Source organism: Thunnus maccoyii, chromosome 4 (assembly GCF_910596095.1).
Source record: "Thunnus maccoyii chromosome 4, fThuMac1.1, whole genome shotgun sequence".
Classification (NCBI taxonomy): Eukaryota; Metazoa; Chordata; class Actinopteri; order Scombriformes; family Scombridae; genus Thunnus; species Thunnus maccoyii.
The window spans coordinates 24,313,749-24,330,610 of record NC_056536.1 but is presented as its reverse complement, the minus strand read 5'-3'; the positions used below and the strand labels follow the sequence as shown (position 1 = coordinate 24,330,610).

At 39.7% G+C, this 16,862-nt stretch overlaps 2 protein-coding genes across 8 annotated transcripts in view; one reads left to right on the top strand and one right to left on the bottom strand.

Moving 5' to 3' along the window:
• Nucleotides 1–4,853, bottom strand: part of LOC121895397 (metabotropic glutamate receptor 4-like) — a 146,244-nt gene extending 141,391 nt beyond the window's left edge. For both annotated transcript variants that reach the window (XM_042408497.1, XM_042408498.1), the window contains exon 1: nt 4,323–4,853. In XM_042408497.1, the coding sequence (XP_042264431.1) occupies nt 4,323–4,844 (522 nt within the window). In that variant the 5' untranslated portion in view covers nt 4,845–4,853. The remainder of the gene's footprint in view (nt 1–4,322) is intronic.
• The window catches only part of LOC121895400 (protein kinase C and casein kinase substrate in neurons protein 1-like), a 360,445-nt gene that overhangs the window by 207,663 nt on the left and 135,920 nt on the right, over nt 1–16,862 (top strand). The gene's annotated exons all lie outside the window — the stretch shown is intronic.

The window sequence follows — 16,862 nt, the reverse complement described above, 5'->3', positions numbered from 1 at the left end:
ACGACGCCTTTGGATAACTGCCAGAGAACGAGCATGATTTTGTTCGCAAGTCACCAGAAGTTCATGCATTTCCACTTGAGCTGAGGGGAAAGTGAAAACTTCGCCCACTTAATTACCGATATAACATCCCTCTAGTTTGCATTTTCACAGGGGTTGAGGACACTGACTCTAAGTGTCAGTTCATCTTGTTTTTTTTGCAATAATGATGTGTTGCCTTGCAGCATTGTCACCATTAGTATAATTGGAGTTTTACCTGCAATAAAATGTAATCAACAGATTGATTCATTTTACTTCAAAAGCCCCAGTCTACTAAATATCACCTTACTGAACAAAATACCAGGGTAATTATATTAAATAAAACAGTGTAATGAAGTAAATTCAAATATAATGCAAGTGAGTAAAACAGGATGGTAGAGATGATGGAGCTAAATTAAGCACAGTGGGAACATTTTATCAACTTGTTTACATCATTACATTTGTTGGCATGACGATTAAATCCTGAAGAGAAAATTATAGAAACGAGGGCACAAATTAACTAAAATAAAGAGAGATATAGATCTGATGTTCTACAGTAAATCGAAATGCCAGCACAGGTCTACCTCATGCATATGCAATATCATGTTTTGACCTGTGTGTGGTATTAATATTATTAAAAATATTCCATCTAGTATTATTTTTTGCACCCGGGGCCACGTCTGGGCACCATACAAATCACATTTCCATGGCATCTTGTTTCCCTATCAGTGTGATTCATGAAAAATTGTTCCACCTGTCAAGTGCAAAATAGACAATAAGTTGATTAAAGGCTTTTTAAGCTTCACAGTTCTTGACTATGTTTATTTGAAAAACTACAGGAATAAATCCAAAGAATGCTCAGTGAGAGTTTGCCACTGTTGTTGTGATTTTTATTTCCATTTGCAATTAATGCTATCTTATTGGCATGTGGTGTAACATTAGGAAAACCAACATTGACCAAAAAAAAAAGACAGAAAGCAAAGACAAACCACGGGGAAGCCACACTGATCTGTTGTCATGTTATTTTCAGTTCTGTGACACTGTAAGTTGTCTGTTTTTCAGACTGGGTTGATAAGAGGAATTTGTTCATCAGATTCTAGCTGTATAAACAGATTCACTGTCCATTTACCTGATTACCTGGAGATGTTCTGAGAAGTCCTGTTGAAAAGATGGTTGAAAAGATCTTGAGCTATAGAAAAGTTGGACAATGATCTGCTGTTGTAAAATTAATTATCACAGTGTTACATATATAGATCTGACACCAAACTTCCTGATATTTTTCAAGGCTGAAATGATGTGAACTGTTCATAAAGAGATAGAAAGCCCTGTGTTTTTTTTCTCCAGTAGCCAATGTCAATCCACCGCTGGATGTGGATGCATTTGCACTTACTCCATTACCTAAAAGCCTGTTCTACGCTTTTCCTTCCTTCCATCTGATCCCACTGCTGATGCACAGAGACAAAGAGGAGCAGGCTCATGGTTATCCTGCAATAGCACTGTGATATGCAGAACATACTCGGTTAATGGCTGTTCCCACTAGCTCTAAATGCTTGCGTCATTTCAAGGACAGACAGAGATTCTAGGATTTTAGCCAGCAGTGATGCAGGTCATCCAGTGCTTGCGTGACCAGTCCGAGATAACTTCCCACTGCTGGCAAAGAAATCAGTCGGTTCAATGCTTCTTCTTTTACTTCTGCTAGAGGCTTGTGTGTTGGTTCTAAGTGTATGTGTCAGCTATCTTTTGTCATGAGTGCTTTGGAGAGAGGTAGTTTTTAGCAAGCATCTCTTGAAATATAGTGTTTCCCGCTTGGAATGACGTAACAGCATCCTGTAGCATTTCTGTCTGTTGCCAGTGGTGCTCAAGCCCACTGGGCAGATAACTTTAAGGGTGCTGTCCATCAAAAGAAGGATTCCTGCTCGCTCTGAACTCAGCCCAGAGGGTGAATAATTAGTGCAGCCTTTCAGTCCATCTACTGTAAGCTGTTTGGCCTCTCAAAATCCGAGTACCACTGTACACACACAAAACACATTCTTCGCCTAAAAATATTGAGTCTTGGATGGTGCAGCTCAGTGCCCTAAAAAATTAAAACTTAAATAGTTTGCTCCCACTGCAGGATTTGGCATGCTAGTTGGAACACACAACTCATTGGAAAAATCTTGGCCAAGCAGAGACTTGCCAATTAGCTGTGTGGAGAAGTCTCACAAGCCTGTGAGTGGACAGGCTCTCCTCTGGCTGTTCATGTGCCCTCCACAAGGAGTTTGGCAGTATTAACAGCCCTGTTTTGTGGAACATTTGGGGTTGGAGAGTTTCACAATAGAATAAGGTGTGGCAGTCATCCCAGGCTTTTGGGCATCTCTGGATATGTGCTTAGCAGTGTCATGAGACCTGTGTGTGTGTGTGTGTGTGTGTGTGTGTGTTTTGCTGTCGCCATTCTTGTATGCATGGAGGTAAAGTTGGAAGGGATGGGGTAGATTATGTCTCGCTTTTTGGTGATGTATTTATTTTTCTCTTCCTCTCTGTACTCTGTGCTAAGAATAGGTTCTTAAGTGTCAAGACTTTCTGAGCAGTGTTGCTGTCTCCACCAGCCTCTGCCTGAGCATAAGGGCTATTTGTGGACTGCTGGAAACTGGTGGTCTGCTGTGGCATCTCCCATTGACTCAGACTATGTCTACACTATGGCATGTAATTTTTAAAAATTTGTTTCCATGTGAAAACTACTTGCATCCAGACTAGTGTTTCCAGGTCGTTTTTGTAGAGACATCTCCCCACAGAACAATAGAAAGAGAGCATGTGTGTAACAGAGAGTATGAAGTTAGCAGTATAGCTGTGAACAGTGCAATGTGGGTACAGTTTAGACTATCTGTCAGTAAATAAATTCTACAACTCCTGAAGACCCAAGCCGGGTTCCTGAGTCCTGCTTGCCACCTGCTGATTAAATTGAAGGCCCCGAAGTTAGTGACCTTTTAGTTAAGTTAAGTTAGCCTAACCTGACCAGTTCACTTAAGGTGGGCTGACTTAAGATGGACCAGCTATTGTCATTGTAGTGACAATCTCAGCCGTTCCATTGCAGAGAGCCCTCCAACCCCCGTTGTTGGGCTGGTGGTAGCTGGTAGTAACATTTTGACATATCGCCTTAATGTATTTGTCATTTTTGCGCATGTCACACAGCTGTTCGGATTAAATCAGCACATGTAAACACCAGAATGTATTAGATCACATCCATGTAAACAGTTGACTGAAATCTTCGATTGGAATGATTTCAATCAGAATGAAAAAAAGTGTGCATGTAACCGCAACTATTGACATATTTTCTGATTTCTGTTGCTGGACATTGGAATAAGTGTGAAATAGTGATATAAATGGAACCTTAACCATGTTCTCTGCCACTCCATTAGTCACTGAAAGCTAAATGGATGAAGAACAGGGAAAGTAAGCCCATTATATACTTTATATTCAGCGCCTATAGATTGATACTAAATGACTGGGCACATACATGCAAATTTATGGTCAGTGGATTCATGAAAATTAGTTATTCAATCCCGAAGATCCCATTAGAGGTCCTCACCTGTGTACATAAAGCTGGGGTTACCATACATAACCACTGTCTGTCTTACTTCAGCCGACTCTGGCATGAATATTGGGATATTATTATAAAGACAAGCTGTTTTGACACTGTCCTTATGCTCATTAGTTTGGTTGTGGCCTGTAGTGTGGTTTGACTGCACTGAGCAGGTATTACAAAAGTCCTGTCATGTACTGTTTATGTTTTGCTCTCATTTGCACATTATATTTGCATTTGGTGAACCAGTGCAATGCAGAAGCTCATTTTATATACTATGTTCAATAGCAGTGCTAAGAGTTCATGGTGTCATGCATGGTTTCCCCAAATTAGCTAATTAGAAGAAGAACACTAAGGACTCTTAGCAAATTAATGTCGTTGGTGAAGAGAATTACGGTGTAATGATCAGTCCTTATTTTCTGGACAGTGGGAAAAAATGCATGAAACTACTTAAGCTACTGAGGGAAATAAAAAGGCCAAAAGGAAAGGCAATAAGCAATAAAATGGATTGGGAAATACTGAATAAAAGAGTGTATATGTGTGTTTGTGTGTCTATGTTTACTCCAGTAAAGTGAACTGTATATACACTGACATGGTGTAAGATTAAAACTCAAAGTCTACCTTATATTGTTTCCATCTAAATGTCTGATCTCCCAAAAATATGAAAATGTCAGTGCTCTGAAACCATGATTAGAGAGATAAGAAGAAAGAGTGAAGTAAGAAGTGGAGTGCTTTAGAAGAAACTGACCTTGAAGAGACGCAAAATGTTGGCCACCATGATTGACACGGAGCTGGCAGATGCACCAATCACTCCCACCACTCTCTCAGGCTTAGTGATGATGGGCGGCCCTCCGCTGAGACACTTGACATCAGTTGAGTCTTTCTCAATCAGTGCCTGAACAAATGTCAGCGACTGCTCCAGAGCATGGGTGTCCCGGGAGCAGGTGTCCAGGATGCGTGCCCCCAGAGTGATATTAGGCAGCAGCTCGTTGTCATTATTGATACGATCCAGGGCAAATAACATGGCCTCCAGCCTATGGATTCCTTTCTCCTTCTTTAGCTCTCCACAGGCTTTGCCATCATTTCCTCTCGCATGCACTGGGAACAGCCCACCCAGAGATATGTCCCCATCAATGCGTATTGAATTGAGGTGTGTGTGGCCTGGCATTTTGGGTTTGGCTGCCAAGGCGATCAAGAAATAACAAGCCAGCAGCAACACCCAGCAGCAGCAGCCAATCCACGCTCTCTCAAAGCCTCCTCGCAGAGTCATAATGAAAGGCTAAATCCGCATCCAAATACAAATTCAAGTCCTTTGAAAATGAAAGAGGTGTACACACATGTACCCACACACACACATGCAAATGTCCTGAAGGTTAGCCGCAATATTTTTGAGCACAGTCGTCTTCAGAAGTCTCTTCTCATGGTTTCTAGCTCTGACACAAACTGAGTAATACTAATTATGCAGCCTTGCTCTCTTTATCTCTCACCCTTTCTTCTTTCCTCTTTGTGTTTCACTCTTTCCCTTCACCTGAGAGTGGTGGCTACATTCAGTAGCTAAACAGTACAGGTTGAGCTGAGACGGAGTCTATAAGGAGCGTTCTCATAAGGCATGGGCGAGAACAAAGGCAGGAAGTTTGCCTCTCTTCTCTGCTTCTCCAGAATCACTCAGGGGCATTTACAGTAGCTCTCCTCTTGGTTCTTGAAGCAGTCAGAAAGTCACGAGATGACCCAGCGGGCTCCAACAGCAGCACCTGCAACAAAAGAGAGGAGAGGTGTGTGAGACGCTGAAGACATAGCAGAAAGAGCAACTTCCAGGATACAAGAAAATGCAAGATAATATGTGTTTATGTGGAGGTGTTGTCTTGTATTACTCTCCTACACAGTTGAGGTTTGTGTTTATTGCAGAATCTCCCACAAAAGTCCTGTATAAATCAGTGGATGCAAGACAAGCTGTTCCCGCTGTACGTGTAAAGCCGTGTCATGCCCTCCATGTTTTAAATGACTTTCTATTCAGAGCAGCACAGCACTTTTGCATTGGACAGTCAGAGTTCCAATTTGGTTTCTGGATCCTAAAATTTAAGCAGAAATAACACCTGGACCCAACACTCCGCACAGGAAATCTGTTCTGTGTTGCACCCATGTCTCAACTGCTTTCAGAGCACTGCAATGAATTATTTCTATGCGCCTTGAGCATAACTGATTTGCCGCTGCTTAGCACCGTTCCACAGACTTCATAACCACACACTGCTCTGCTCATGTAGGTCCTCTCTAGAGTGTTTTACCAAAAGGTTATGAAATATGATACTAAATTAAGAGCATGATAATTAAAGAAAAAGCAACAATATTCCTTGAGTTATGAACACATCTGCTCTTTGCACAATCAGATCCCTCGTAGTCTCTCCCAACCCTTGTATCAACAGTGGTACTGTGTGTGTGTGTGTGTGTGTACATTCTCTCAACATTAGGCTGGCTACTTCCACAGTACCAGACTAATAGAGCAGTGGATCTGGGCACAGTGGGAGAGGCCTTCAGCTCTCTCTCTCTCTGACCATCACAAACACATATCTGTCGGGCTTACTTCATGCTGCTTTTGTATGCTAACATACAGCCTCCTGCTGTGATGCAGCCTGAAATAGAGGACACAAAGGGCAAAAACTCATTCAGGATCGGAAAGTTGCGCCACATTGCAGCAGCTGTCAAAGTCATCACTGTGGAGCTGTGATATTTTGCAATTATTTTAATGGGGAAGGAGGTGTAGTGGCTGGCAGTATGGGCTCTTTTTTTATAATACTATATTTTTCCTCTAATGTTGAATACATATTTGTAGAAATATCTCATTGAAGTGGGGGTGTCAAGAGATTGGCCACGAATCATGAATTATAGACAACTTTGCCGTCTACTAGTCACGTGTGCATCTTTGCTTTCTTTGACTTTGGACATCAAATCAAATAATAAAGATGCCCTGCGCTAACACTACACAGTGGCCTGTCTTATGCTGCTTCTCCCATCCTGCTGGGAACCAAAAGGAGATATTTATATCATCCTGCACAGATCATCCCCCTAAAACACAGCATCCATAATGGATGAAGGCCTACCAGTCACTGCAAAACGTCTCGTTCTAGGGGAAAATCCAGAACAGAAGAAAGAGGAAAGGGTGGCTGTGTGGGATTGGTCTTTTGTAAAAGAGTTGAAAACTGACAAACAGGAAGAAAGGTAAACCGCCGCACATGCTCAAAGGGGTGCCTGGGTAATGATGATAGAGGTGCACCTGCTTTTTAAACACCATTAAGAGACATTTTTACAAAAGCACCATGTAGAAGGAGAATGGTTCATGTTGATTGGATGATTCTCCAGAGCACTCTACTCCTGAGCACTTTACTTTCAAAAGGGTGGGTGGCCTGAAAATAGCTTTTTAATTTGACAATTGCATTTCTCTTTGTGGGCTCTGGTAATAACGTTGTATGATAATTTTGAAATAGATCGTAATCTACGCTTGAAAATTAAGGAGAAAAGCTGCAGGCAAGGAATTTGCTTCTTATTTCAAATCAGCTCATTCTTCATCGTTGTGATTACAAACTAATAAAGCCACAATCTGGATAATTACAGTGCACTGCTGAACAAAACAACCCGATAAACGTCTTGAGTTCTGGACAATACTGTTGTAATTGAGGAAGGTTTTAAGAATAAGCCTTGACATATCAGTGATGAAGTCCTCTCGAAATCCTTTTGGATGGGGTGGACAGCAGTGCCCCTTCACTGTCATCACTCTGTGAAACACTGCATGCACAGTGGCAGCTTTACCAGATGTTTAGTCACAAGGCCCATATGGGCAGAGCAGATAAACATCAGCTGTCTGCAGAGAGAAGGAGTTAGGCAATATTGCAGAATCCACACAGCAACCGTCTCCCCTCACTGTGACGAGAAGGAACTCCAGCTTCCTCTGCACTTGACCACAGTCTCATGCTGCTGTGTGCACTGCTACACTGATGTCTGACAGAGCTGAGGGTTGAAACCTTGAGATATAGTATTTACTAAAATGTATCTATAAATTGAGACAAATATTGTCAGTATTTGTGCATTTGTAAAATTTAGAGTGGAAACCCTTAAACTAATCTCTGAACTATTAACTTCTTAACATCCACCAGGTCACCAGCGACCCACTTAAGGCAGTTATAAGCTGCTGAGCACCACGCAGTAATGAGTAAAAGAGAGTTTTGTGGTGACACCAGTGACACCACAAACTAAAAACTCCCTAGCTCCCATACGGTTAGGCCTGGAATTTTATACAGGTGTGGTTTACAAGATGTAGGAGGTATATGGTGATTTACATAGTTCTGGCTTAAAGCATGTCGAGGACCAAAAACACTTTGTTGAGGCATATTTGAACCGATGTAGTTTCGGTTGTGTTTTAGCCACATGCTAAATCAGCACATTTCCAAAAACTAGAAGATGTCACCTTTCAAATGAAGCCTAACATGTGCATTTTGGCCTCACAGTTCCTCTTTTATAAGCTATTCCATTTGGGCATGCCAAATAGTTGAAAATTCCAAGAAAATTATGGATGTTGAGAGGCTACATAACTATCAAAATCATTTTTTTTTTACATTGTAGAGCAAATAATTTCAGATTTGTAACAGTTTAGTTGATAAAGCATCTCACAAATGTTCAGTTGATTTAAAAAATGTCCTGCACTTTTAAATTGACGTGAAGGAAAGTGAAGGTAAACGTGTGGGTGAGCAGTGATTTTGGGTCATTTCAATGTCTCTTTGTGGCTATTCAAGACTCTGATAACTTTTTAAGATAATTTAAAATCTGTTTTGCTAATTGTTTTCATAGCAATTAGAAGAAAGAATAATAGAATAAAGAGTTCTTTCAGCAGCACCACATACACACTTTGTTCTGTCAGTTTAATTGAGAGCAATTTGCTTGAATTTGTTACAAGCATGAAAAAGTTTAATGCCCCCTTGAGAGTGGCCCTTGGGGATTTATTTAAGTATTGGAAAGCTGAAAAAAGATTAAATGCTATAATGGATGGGACACTTAATAACTGCCTCTGAAACAGTTCAGAAAAGTATAAATCTTTTCTTCTGCCAAATGATCAAAGATTGCCGACAGCACTGAATCTTAGCCGTTGGCTACTTGCCAGCCACCACCAAGCCAGAATGACAAGCAAACTCCCACCAAGCCAGATTGCAGCTGAGGCAACCCGGGCAATAATTCACAATTGTCTTGCTATAAAAAGGTTTTTGTTTGTCTCAATTTTTAAACCAAGCCTGGTATTCGTCTTAGCTTGAGATTCATGTCACATTGTATATAAGAAAAAGATATCACAGTGATTATAATAACCACATCCTCCCACTCTGAACCCTCATTCACAGTTAAAATGATGTTCTCAATCATCTGAATACATTTCAGCCATTGTTCATGGTATTAAGGCTATCTTTATATGTGCTGTTTACACGAACAGCGATATAATGGATCAGTAATTGTCTTCAGTTGCTCAGACAGCATCTCATATTGCACAAGAACTTAAAGTACGATTAACACAAGAAAAGCTTTTAAATACATGAGCTAAGCGAGGAAACCAACAGGTGCTGCAGCTGATATCTGCATCCACAGTGATCTAAGCTATGTCACTATTTTAATTTCAGATATACAAAGTATTGAAAGCATACTGCCCCAATCTTTGTTTCATCTTAATGAGCTCCACTTTTTTTTGCCTTTTTTCTAATCTGATGGTGATATCATTTGCTGTTTTATTCATTCTCTCTAAACATCAAAAACCCTGAAGAGCACCGATGAAATGCCGCAACACACACCCCTCAATTTTACATCCTGTCTTCTCTGCAAAGCCTCACAATGACATGCGTCCTGCTTAATAGGTCCGTCAGAGTGTAGCCGGCCCCGTCTTGACAGTGATGTCCAAATCCGACAGGGAACTGCTGTTTTGGCCGTTATGCTTCAGCAGAGGAGATACTTAGGCCCAAAAGGCCAATATAATCACAGCAGAGAATGGAGATAAAGTCTTCAGTACAGGGAGTGTTACACTGCCTGCATGAATGTCTGCTAGATATACATTAATTATTATTGTAACATTGGATTTTCCTCATGCATTTCACTATGATATGGCTTTTTATTGTGAATGAGAGTGCATTTGAGAAAAAAAGGAGGGCTGAAGAGAGAAGTAATTGCTGCAGTAGCTGTGATGACTATATGCACAGATGTTTGAAAGTCCAGTAATCCATCAGAGGAAGGGATTGTAATGTTCAGTTGCCTTGGTATCATTTCTCTGTGACACTGACAGTTTCTGTGTCTTCTGCTGAAAATACAAAAGACACTGGAGCTTAATTATTATTGACGTCAAACCGATGACTGTGACTATTGTTTTTAGACAAAAGGCATCAGGAAGAAAAGCCTTTCCTTACTGCCAAGGAGAGTAGTGGCAGATCCTCTAAAAGCAGTGACTCACTGGCTATGGTATTTAAGAAGAATACAGTTTATTTACACCTAAGCATAGTATAGCATTAGAAGGAGAGAATGTAATGCAATATGCTGTTCAGCAGGTTAAAAATGTCTTGTTACCATGTCTATGTAGATGTAATTGACATTTTTTTGGATTTACTGTCCACGTAACTACATGTAGTAAATTGCATGCATGTTTTATAATACATGAAAGCTGCTGTGTGTGTGTGTGTGTGTGTGTGTGTGTGTGTGTGTGTGGTGGGGAGGCTTTGGTTTCGCTAGACAATAGGATGATCTCAGATGCAACATAGTTTTCTTTTAAGAGTACAGAGTAACCTTCGCATCACATGTTACACAAATCACTGTAGACTCATCATATTCTGAATCAGTGTCACATTAATTCTGTGTGAAATGTTCCTTGTATGACGCATCTGATTCAAGGTAGTGAAGACAAAAACAAGAGTGCGGGGGCATGAAAAGTGCTCGAAAGAAATAGAAAGCCGTGGGGAGTGTGCGCAAAGCTTCATTACATGCATTGTAACTCTATACTAGGCTATCTGCATTAATCCCATCTCCATAACAGACATCAGACACCCACCTCAAAGCTAATTTCCCCTTTTCTCCATTACCTTATTACCCCTCTCTAGGACACTGCCCATTAGCTCGCTCCACCAGAGTTGGAGATATTAGGGCCGATTCTCAGCGCTCATTAACACTTTCTTCATGCAAAATGCAGATTCCATTAACAAACAGTCTGTGTTGCTGCCCTGGGCTAACAGGGAAGATGATTCAAGACTTCTGTGGAGTATGTCTAACAGTGAAAAGGCAGAAAAATGCAGACAAAACTCTTAAAAGAGGTCATAGTAGCATAATAATGAGATTAAAGATTCACAAGCCTTTTTTTAAATTGTTTTTAGACTGTACATCTATAATAATATGGTATCTTTATGATTGAAAATGATCTCAAATGTGATTTTTCTGTATTTTCAAATTTGGATTACATTGTTTTTATAATCTTTCAATACAGGATGCATGCAGACAGAAAATAAAACAATACTTTTTGAACAAATATTTTCCTCTCAGATGGAAATCCTTTATTGTCTCTATACATCAATAGATAGAAAATAATCCCAGAATTGAATTGATGGTCAGATGTAGTGTTGCAGCAGTGAAATGCCTCTTTATACAGATTCTGTACTGCATGAAGCATTTTCCCCTCTATGTAGTTTTAAACCGTGTCTCCTCTTTCACTGCATGTATGTAAAATGTGAATTATTCATGGCCAAATCCTTTAAGGCTTTGCCAGCATATGCGCAATTAATGTTAGAAAGATCGTACGGGTGGGGGACAGATATGACTTTGTCCTGGTGTTTCCTTTATTTCTAATTCAAGACCGAATGTTTTTCGAGAGAGTAAGATAAAAGAAATGTGTATGAAAAGCAGTCAAGCGATGAACAAGAGGCACTAGCTGAGGCTTTGTGCATGTCCCACTTTGCTTGAACTAATTTTCCATGTCGCACTACAGTTTACAGCATCAACACACAAAAAGCACCCTTTGAGCTTTGCTGTTGAGGAGCTGGGCACCGTAGTTCATAAGTGCTTGAATCACAATGTCCTAAATGTGCCAAATGAGACAGACTTAAGAAGTGGACGGTTGGAAGATTCGGCTAAAACGCTTTTTACTCTTTTTAACGAGGGTGCAGACAAGCTCAAATAACACCTAGCAGGCATATAATCACCACCACAGGGGACAGGGGTTCATGTCCCCTCAACATATGAAATATGGAAAAATTTTTACAATGTTTGTAATTGACCAGGCACATCATCAGATTCCTCTAAAAGCTGAAAGAAAGCTAATTTGTTCACGATAGATGCATAGCACTGAATACCCCCTGATTCATGTTGGTGTACATGTCAACCAGAAACAGTGGTGCCAAAGTTTTTGGTCTGTTCTTTATCCTCTGCACACCAGGCACCAGAACTCTGATTTACACAAGTTGATACATGTCTACACAAGTGAAACAGAGTCTGTTTGAATTGCAGCATCACTGGTGCACATGTCAAATACAAACCAGTGTGTTACTGCACATTGGGACAGGTGTTTATCAATGTAACAGGTTGAGGATTTTGCCTTATGAAAGCTGGGTCTGTTGTTGATTTATCACTAAATCAACTAACCAGGTTATCATTGTGTTACTGAGGTGGCAATTCCAAATCTTGTGTGTGCACTGGGGTGTGCATTGTCTTTGGTGCATGGTTCTTATTGCTCCTTGTACTGTGTTCGGTGTTTAACTGCACATCAACACAAGAAGTAGCTGCTGGCTGGTTAAAGAGTTAATACTGAAAATACACAGATATACTTAGTGTTTGATCAGTTTTACAAAAACAAACTTGTATACACACTTTGCACCAGATGTGTGCACATTTGGAAATAAAGAGGAGGCTGACTGGTGAGGTGATTGGTTAGGCTACTTCCAGATTGCGTCAGCTTGAGTAAATTAAGCCGCCATGCTGATACTGGTGTGGCAGAATATTTCCCTCATTTCCCAGATCAGCAACATTGATCATTAGTGTTATATTTTAATTTATGGCTGTTCCTTACCTTAAATAACTTTAAATAATTTAAATTATATCTTCTATCTCTCTCTGTGTGTCCTGTTGTCTCCTTGGTGTGCAACACCCTGATAGTGAACAGCAGTACATTGTGCTAATTTAAATGCAACTCATATAAAAACAATAGATTATCCACCAAGGGCATTCTTATCATTTGATATTGTTGCTTACAAATCGCTGCTTGTCTGCTTCACAGTGACCTATGACTCAGACAGAAATCCTAATATAGATTCACCAGTCTAAACTGCATGAGTACGACAACAATGTAGATGTTGAACATCCCAGTTCCTCCACATGTGGCATTTCATTCGCCAGATCTCCAACCAAGTGAGAATGAATACAACTGATCGAACTGATTGATAGTCAAGACAGATGATGCTGTGACACTTGTATCGTGCAGATCAATACACTGGTGTCATGCATGGGAAGATGAACAGTCAAAGAGACACTAATGACATATAAAGTCAAAAAGAGAGGAAGGACTAAATTTGTAGCATATTTTTCACAGTTAAGGTCAAGTTTTACTACTATTTAGAAATTACTTCAAATGTGTCCAACTTTTTTCAACTTTTTTCTGACCAACTCAGTACATTTTCCCTGTGGACTTTCTACACAATGTGGAAATTAGATAGCTTTAAGTCTGAAGAAAACAACAACAGAACTAAAAAAGAATGCTAACACACACATTTCTTTCAAGATTGATCACAAGAATGAAACATTTCTTGTGTCTGCTGCACAGAAATCAAATGAAGGAGGACTGTGGAAGCTGCCATGTAAAGCACTCTCTGAATCCAATAAATCTCTCCCCAAGTGCAGCACCCTAATAGTCAAGTAATAGCTGGCTAACAGCACTGAGCACATTTCAGAGTGTGCAGGGGAGATAGTTTTGTCACGGAAAGCAAATGCTCCAAGTGCACCTCCCTCAGTGGTGACAATAGGGGGCAAAGACGTATTTGTGAGGAATCACATATTTCAAATCACACATTGAGCTTCTAAGTATAGCCCGGGTTTATCTGTGCTCCTGGAAACAGAAGCTATGAATACTGCATCCCTCCGGTTCCTGCCACCCTGTCAAAGAGGGTTTCAATGTTGAGGCATGCTTGAATGGATAAAGTGGAATTTTTATCATGAGAACACCACCATTCACTTCTCTTCTGCTTTCCTTTACATACAGACGTGGGATGCAGAGGGGAGATGACTGTTCCTGAAGGACTCAAAGGCAACATCATATTTGAACAGATAAAAGAAGACAGTGAGCATTAGAAGCTCCCAAATCTTTTCTGAAAAGTGATGTATGATTGTCATCAGCCCACAGGGTTTTTCCTGCATAGAGAATTTCAAGGCGGCCGCCTCCGTCAATTTCCAGGCCGCCTCTGTCAAAATCAGGGTCCCCATGGATCCTTAAAAAGTCTTAAAACATCATCTTAAAATATATATTTTTTGTAAGTCAAGGTCCAAAGATGTCTTAAAATATCTTCCTTTTTAAGAGGGGAGGCAATGAATGTTATGTACAAAAACAATGAGAATAGATATTGTAATGTTTCTAATAATAGGACAACAACACAAAAAATAAAAACAACAAAGTCCAGCCCTTTCACAAAACAACCACAGCTTACATTAACATGTAAATGCAAGTTCAGAGAAGCACGATGTGAACTTTGTGAAGCTTCCCTATTTGGCAAAACACATGTATTGATTTATTTCAGCTGTCATGCTTTCAGAAATTTCTGCTTACTTGTAAGATTAAATTGACTGCCAAGTCCTCCTTCTGAACAAATCAAGGTTTTATACAAATGTGATTGACTAAACAGATGTTCTTATCATAAATGATTGTGATTCTACAGTGCTACTTGCGAGAAAATCGCATCAAACTATTTAGAAATGCTCTCAGGATTATCCTTGCACTGTGTGGTCTTTGAGTTACTCTATGAAGATTTCAAGGGGGAAAAACACAAGTAGGCCTCTGTAAAGACGGTTGTAACTGTTTGCACCCTTCCATTATTCCGGCAATTATGTTCATATTCAGCCATATCTGTCTGACGTTAATTCATCACCATTTAATGTGCAGTCAGATCTATAGTGCCACTATATTGACAACCATGAGGACCTATAGGGATGTGTTTGCACCCTTCCACTGTTTCAGAAGCTATGCTCATATTCAGCCATATCTGTCTTATATTATTCATCATACCATTTAATGTAATCTCAAACATAGTGACAACAACAGCTGTATTACCCCCAGACCCAACAACCCCCAGTCCAAGTGTTCAACAAAGAAAATCAGTCAGTTTACAGTGACTGTGTCATTTTCAGCTGGTAGAACGCTGTTATTTCTGCTTTATCCTTTGGACCAAAATTTGACTTCCAAGGCCTGGTAAAAACAGGCAAACTGAGTTCTACCAGTTCAAAGAGACACAGCTCTGCATCTCTGCCATGATTTCACTGTTCAACACCTGGACCTCATTTTCCCTGGCACTGTCGTTGGGTAGAGATAATCATACATCACTGTCTCAGATGCGGTGCTTTCAGGAAACGTAGGGTGAGCTCCAAACACGACCGGCACAATGTCGGTTTGTGCCAGGTGGGTGTGGTTTTCCAAACCATTTATATTTGGCTCACAAAATGGCATGTGCCGCTTGTGAGGGCCCTAAACAATGGCTTGTGAATCGCAAGCTGTTCCATGTGAAGCAAACAATGGCACACACTGGAGAGCGGTAAACACATTCGCTTCACATGGATGAATCCAAATTAAAAATTATTCGTGTTGCCAACATTTGCAAGTGGCTCAAAGATGAATGTACAGTTTTGACATCTATGACGGTTGCCTGTAGCCTCACAGACAGCTAAAACATTTTTAATATGTTGCCCTATCCGATATTTATCATATTTACCTGACCCTTAATGCAACTCCTTCCCAAAATGAAGTGTATACGCAGCTATAGTCACACTTCCTCACACTGTTTAATCATTTTGTTTGATTGTCAGCAGGGGGATTCATTGTAATACCTGCCACTTGTACTCTATCTAAGTGGCTTTCCCCACCCCTGTCACTACGCAGCATGTGGCATGCTGGTAAGGCCAAATGTAGCGCACCCTGACTGATTTAAGTGAGTGTCATGAGGTCATAGCAGCAGGGCCTTAATGACATTTTTCTCTCCCAGTGCACAGAGCAAGATTGACGCGCTTGTTTCATTTGTCCTCTGTGCAAGAGCTCAGCTGAAGGAATTTTAATCTCTGGGTTCCAATCCTGTTGTATTCATTGCTTTGTCTTCGTATTTATCAGTTTTACTGTTTACTTTTCGCCAAAATCATGGCTTTTAGTGATTTTATTGATTTTTTTTTTTTATGTTGTTGTATATCCATCTTTTATTTTACTGTTTCTATATGTGCATAATATTATACATATATATTATATTATTGCCCTTCTTGGGGACAAAGAATGTATATATACATATATTGTATATACAGCACACAAGTATTTACCATACATTTGCTGCATTGTTCATTCTTTAAAAACATCCTCACATTTTCACTTCATACTCTATATATGTAAACTGTTTAATCTCAATTCATTAACTCATAACAAACAACATTTCATATATTTATGATATATAAATATATCATAAATAGGAAAAGCAGGAAATTGGCTGAAATGAAAACAAAAAGAAAACCAAAGTGGAGCAGGGAGCAAATGCTGCTGCTGGTAGACAACGTACATCAGAGAAAACCTACAATAAGGGGAATTTAGAATCACAATTGTCAAGTGCATTGGCACTTGGATAGATTTGGGCATTGATTATGTTTTTTAATCAACTTAATAAGGAAATATATCTATCTATATCTATAAATTAGCAAAATTTTCATACTGAATATATCTTCAAAATATTCACTGACAATATTTCATTTTTTATAGTTCCCACAATATCAATGGCAACTTAAGTCTGACTTTATGGTCTGTTATGTTAAGGCAGCTCAAAGCATTTGATTAAGTTTAGGGAAAGAAATATAGTTATATTTAACCAAAATCTTTCCCTAACCTTAACCAAACCAGGATCTTGACTGAATCTAAAAGTGTTTTTTTCTGGGCTAAATTTAACCCAGATCCTGTGATTTGTACACTTATTTTCAACCAAAAAAAAAAACATGGTTATAGGTAACCATCATTTTTTAGGAGATAAAAAAGTTGTGTCAATGTACATCATCCCAAACGTAT